Source organism: Fukomys damarensis, unplaced genomic scaffold (genome assembly GCF_012274545.1).
Source record: "Fukomys damarensis isolate Sample0158 unplaced genomic scaffold, DMR_v1.0_HiC HiC_scaffold_35, whole genome shotgun sequence".
Taxonomy (NCBI): domain Eukaryota; kingdom Metazoa; phylum Chordata; class Mammalia; order Rodentia; family Bathyergidae; genus Fukomys; species Fukomys damarensis.
The window spans coordinates 6,434,081-6,439,568 of NW_022900947.1; the positions used below are offsets into that span (position 1 = coordinate 6,434,081).

The 5,488-nt window shown below is 47.7% G+C and overlaps 1 protein-coding gene across 1 annotated transcript in view; it reads right to left on the reverse strand.

Annotated features, from left to right (window-relative positions):
* Nucleotides 1-23: 23 nt before the first annotated feature.
* Nucleotides 24-5,488, reverse strand: part of Hs3st1 (heparan sulfate-glucosamine 3-sulfotransferase 1) — a 5,836-nt gene continuing 371 nt past the window's right edge. Inside the window, exon 2 of the mRNA XM_010641933.3 lies at nucleotides 24-5,486. Coding sequence (XP_010640235.1) covers nucleotides 4,719-5,486 — 768 coding nt within the window. The 3' untranslated portion in view covers nucleotides 24-4,718. The remainder of the gene's footprint in view (nucleotides 5,487-5,488) is intronic.

The window sequence follows — 5,488 nt, forward strand, 5'->3', positions numbered from 1 at the left end:
TTTTTTTTTTTTTTTTTTTAACCTCACTCCAGAATTTGGGCAAAATGGTGTAAAGATCTTAATGTCAAGGTGACAGACATTTCCAATGTCAAAATACTTCAATCAAGCAAGTAAAGTAGATGACATCTTAAGCCTTGGTCCTTTCATCTTGTCCCCCGTGTGGGGTGCTCTGCAGAGCAGGCTGAGGTGACCCCAGTGCATTTTTCCCAGTAGAAGTCTGTTTTCCTACATTTCTCTATATCAAGTCCCAACCACTTTGCTTGAAGGTCCCCTTGCATGCATCATGCCTAGCATCTGTCTGTCCTGCCTAGCATCTGTCTGTCCTGCCTAGCATCCTAGATGTCTATATGTGTCCCTTTCTGGCTCTCCCTTATAGACAGAGACTCATGCATTACTTTCTTCTATCCTTACACACAATTGGTTGTACAGAAAATATCAGAGCTGGGACATTAGAGAAAAATTCCAGTTGCAGCCAGTGATGACTCTGGCCTCACAGGTAAAGCTTTTAATCTACAAATTTTCTCCTCTGTTAAATGAGCGAGCCATTTCCTACTTCTCGAATTGTTATGTGGGTTAGAAGCAACATATTTAAAATACCAAGCTCTTAGCAGGTGTGCAATAAATGATAGCTATTTTTATGCAACAGAAACACCTGCCCAGGAATCGAAGGCACACGGTGCCTGCTCAGTGAGCTTCCCACACCCCACTGTTGGAAAGTAGCTGTCAAGGCCACAAGTACCTGACCAGCATGGGGCCTGCCTGCTACACACAGTCTTCCCTGTATCTCCCCTATCTTCTTCACCCTCCCCATTGCTCCTGATTCCTGAAGATGTCCTTACCAGGATGACCTGCACGGCAACACCGCTGTCTTCTGTCATCTGACTGCTCTGTGGAGAAGCCTTTCCAGAAAGAGACCATAAATGCAGGTCCAGTGACACTGCTCAGAGCTCCTTATGACCTTTGGGAAGATTCTTCTTCTCTTACTAGTTCTGAAATATTATTCTGGGAAGAATCTTTGTTATGCCATACCTGTGTCATACCAGATGGCCACTGTCCCCGTCACTGGTCAACTATGCCCTCAGAGTGAACAGTATTTCTCTTTCTTCTAAACAAATGACTTGCAGACATGGCAAGCTTTTTTTTTTTTCTTTCTTTTTGTGGTGTTAAGGATCGAATCTGGGTCCTTTACACTGAGCTACATCCCAAACCCTTCTTATTTCTTATTTTGAGACAGGAGCTTGTTAAAGGGCTCAAACTTGATCTCCTCCTGACTGAGACCACTGGGATTTCAGGTATGAGCCCCATTGCCTGGCAGTGACAACCTCTTACTGTCTGTTTCTTCTGCTCTGTAACTTGGCTCCTTGACTCATCCTAGGGATGAAGCTGGATTCACGTCAAGCCGTGGAACACAGTTCGACTGCCCAGTCTGTACATGGCATGGTGAGGGGTGATTTCCCTTCCCCCTCCTATTCCCTCTTTTTAAAAAAAATAAAACAGAACAAACAATTACTGACCATGACTTCCCGATGCGCTTTCTTTTTCTTTTCTTCTGGAATTAAGACCATGTTTGTCACAGAGTAGAGACTCAAAGAGCCAATGAAAAGTGGTGACCTTTGGCCCCATCCTTGTAAGCAACAAGCATGCTGAGTGTTGGCCTCTTTTCTCCTGCTTCTCCCTTAGCCTGAGCAAGCGTCTCCCAGGGTAGAAGGAGCAAGGCAGCCTGTGCTCGGCGCACATCATCACTTTTCTTAATCTAGCCAATTTCCAGGCTGTGTGCTGCCACACAGTGCTGCCAGGATTGCAGTTCTATCTGGCTCCTGAAGGAAGGAGGGGTAGGCACTGCTCTGACTCAGGAACATCACAAGCTCTGAAGACTCCAAATCCCACACGCAGCTGCTGTCAAATGCCCTCTGGAAGGACCCAGCTAGAGCTTCCCAGGCTGCCCAGGGCCCCGAGTCCAGGCAGGAGCCTCAGTGTCTCCAGTCAGCAACTGTCTTTCGTAATAGAATTGCTGTTATGCGTGTTCAGTGATAGAGTTTAGATCTACAGGGTCCTCCAAAGGTCTCATGGGTTCAGAGGTGCACTTCTGAAGTGACTGGATCCTGGGGACTCCGTGATCATCAGTGCATGCATCCCTGGATAAGTTCATAGCTAACTGTGCAGTGAGGAGCTGGGGCCTGGATGAAGAGCTGGGTCCCCGCAGGCAGCCGTGCCTTTGGAGAGTGTGTCTCTATTCTCTATGCTCCCTGGCTGCTGGGAGGTGAGCATCTTTCCCCCACCCTTCCTTCCACCAAGCCATTTCTTCATCGGAGTGAATGTGCTGAACCATAAGCCAAACGAAACACCTCTGCTCCTTTAAATGGCGGGTGTCAGCATTGTGTCTCAGCAATGGGAATCATGACCAATACACTCAGGAAGGACCTGATGCTGGCTCCTGAATTGCTGCACCTCGGCCCTACAAGACCTGGGTCTGATACAGCCTCATCTGAGTAAATCAGCGCTAGATGGAATCTAAACACCGTGGAGAGAGCTGAAACTCTGGTTCCCTATTCCCTGTATCTTTACAGTAACTAACTGGGGTGACACCAATATATGAATGAATTGGTCCTGTTTTGTTCCTTCATCCCAACCGTTCCTGGCTGAAAAATCCATAGGTGGTTTGAGAAGCATCGCTTTCTGCCATCAGAGATTCTCCTCAGTGTCTCCCTGTAGTTTCTACATTTGTAAGCGGCCTTTGGAACTCTACTGAACCTTTCCTGGCTCTCATTCTCCAGCTCCTACATGGCTGATAGAAGCGAGCTTCCATCATGTGCTGCAGAGCGAAGCACTCTGCGTATTGCCAAGTGCCACTCCCACCGGAAGACTGCTATAAATCTCCCCTCTGGGGACGTGCTGGGTTAATGATAACCTTCATGGCTCTGAAAGGGAAGCATTCTTTCTGCTGTCCCTGCAAGGCCTGGGGTGGAGCATGGGCCACACTAAGGTCAAGGCAGGCTGGGGCTGCTGAAACCCAACCAAGGTGACTCACTTCCCCGATAAGGCTGCAGAGAATATGCAGGCTCCTTCTTGTCCTTCCTCCAGCTCCAGCACACCTCTTAGGGTGGAAGGCTTTTGGCAACAGGGCAGAAAAGTCAGGTCGAGTCAGGAAGAACTCTGTTTGACCCTGAGCCTTTTTCCTTCAGAGTTTAGAAACATCTGGGTAGAAATGAATAAATAAATAAACTTCCTATGCTTTAGTTGCAAATGGATTTCAAGTCCCGGCTTATAGTCAATGTGACCTTGGGCGAGTTCCCCGTGTGTTGGCACCTCTTTCCTCCCCTCTGAACTTGCCACAATAATTCCTTCATCCTGAGTCTGCTTGTGGGGAAACTTCAGTGAGACCTTAGGTGTAGGGGACCATTAATCACAACGTCTACTTCTTCTCTTCCTTAAGTACAGACTATGCCAGGAAACAGTGTTGGTTTGCTTACTTCTATTTTCTTATTGTAATGAATGCTTTATTTACACAGGACAAAAAGCTCAGGGTATGCAATTGTATAAGGCAGCCTGATCGAGGAGCGGCAGAAATGAAAGCTTCCCTTTTGGCACGCGGGGGCCAGGCTGCCTTATTCCTTGCCCTCTGCTCGCCCTTGTCACTTCATAACTTTAACCCTTGGGAGCTGAAAATGTCTTTCACATTCAGGATTCCAAAGTTGGAGTTGATTTTGAAACACGCCCATACTTACATGTTAATGAGTGTGGGATATATGTCCATAAAAGCATATTGATCGTTTGGGGACTAAATTATCAGACTAAGCAAAGGCTATAAAGGCTATCTCTCCTGCTGGCTTTTCATAAAATCTAAAAGATAGAGACAAGCACAGATTTTGTAATTTTTGTTCTCTTTTCAGAGTGGCTTTCTAGAGGTCAGCTGTCTCCTGGGGCAAAGTATGCAGACCCAAGATCATGTTGAAAGCCAAGGTTTTATTCTTGCTGATGGTAAGTTTCCCTCGTTACCGAAATCAGAACTACATGCAAATAGTCTGTGAGGCAAAGTTAGATCACAGAGAACCTCCTGCTAGTTATGTCTGCTTCTCCATCCTTAATTTCTCCTTGTCCACTTTCAGTTTTTACATAGGGTTAAAAACCACATACTGGGTTTTATTTGGCACAGGTAAAACGATCACCTCCAAAACTAATAAGAATTATTGGTGAAAACAAATCCTCTGATACAAGTAAAATATAAATCTGATGACCACAGCGAGACATTAAAAATTAGAAGAGCAACGCAGAAATGAGAGAAGGCAGAGAGGACCATAACAGCCATGAAAAACACCTTCCTCTTCACTAACAAAAGAATATAGATGCTGTAAGAAGGGCAGCACAACCAGCTATTTTGATTTTGGGGCAAGATAATTATATTCAAAAAAAGACAGCGTCTCCAGAAAAATCTTTTTTTTTCTCCCAGTGAAATCATTTTTAGTTCCTTCTTATAGAGACATATATTACACCATGTTAATAACCATGAAAAACAATACAAAATGCCCTCCATTTAACAAGTAGAAAAATATAACTAGTATATATGGCAATTGGGAATCTAATACTGTACAGAAGTAATTTATGGATTTTACAAATAAATTATAGCTTAAATGCCCTTTTGAAAACTCTGTCCCCGCCCCCCCAAGATAGAACCCGGAAGTTACAATTCAGGAAAGGTCCCCGGCCCCGCAGCTCGGAAGTCAGTGCCAGTCAAATGTTCTGCCCACGAGTTGGAAGAATTTCTTATTTGGCTCGTGAAAATACTCGTGCAGTTTATGCAGCAGTTTGGGGTCCACCTGCGGGTGCGCCCGGCCTTTGGACTCGTGCAAGCAGCGGTCCCGCCCACTGTCCCGGAGGCAGTAAAAGCCCTTGGTTTTGTTGAAGTAGAAGTTCGAGGCATTGATCTGGGGCGCCAGCCTGAGGAACCTCTCGACCTTCTGGATCTCGGGGAAGGGGTCCCTGATGAGGCGGTCGCCGTCCACGATGTGAATGCGGCGCAGCGGGAAGAAGCGCAGCCAGTTCTGCATGTGCACGTGGTAGAGGCTGCGGTTGAGCGCCTTGTAGTCCACGTTGAGCCGGCCGTCTCGCACTAGGAACTCCTCGATGGACGGGTAGGGCTTGTGCTTCTGCAGGTGGTTGTAGAACACCTGCGTGTAGTCGGACAGCACGCGCTCCGACGGGTCCCGCAGGATGAGCAGCAGCCGCATGGCCGGGTTCACGCTGTGCACGCGCGCGGGCACTTTGGGCGACGTGAAGTAGGCTGGCGTCTTCTCCACCGTGAGCTGGTGCGGCCGGGACGGGGGCATCTGGCTGAGGTACCAGCCCAGGCCGTGGCTGTAATGCTCCTCCCAGTCGAAGAAGTGCACCTCGTTCTCAGCGGCCGCCACGTCGGGGTGCAGGCTCAGCATCTCCAGCAGCGCGCGCGTGCCGCCCTTGCGCACCCCGATGATGATGGTCTGCGGCAGCTGCT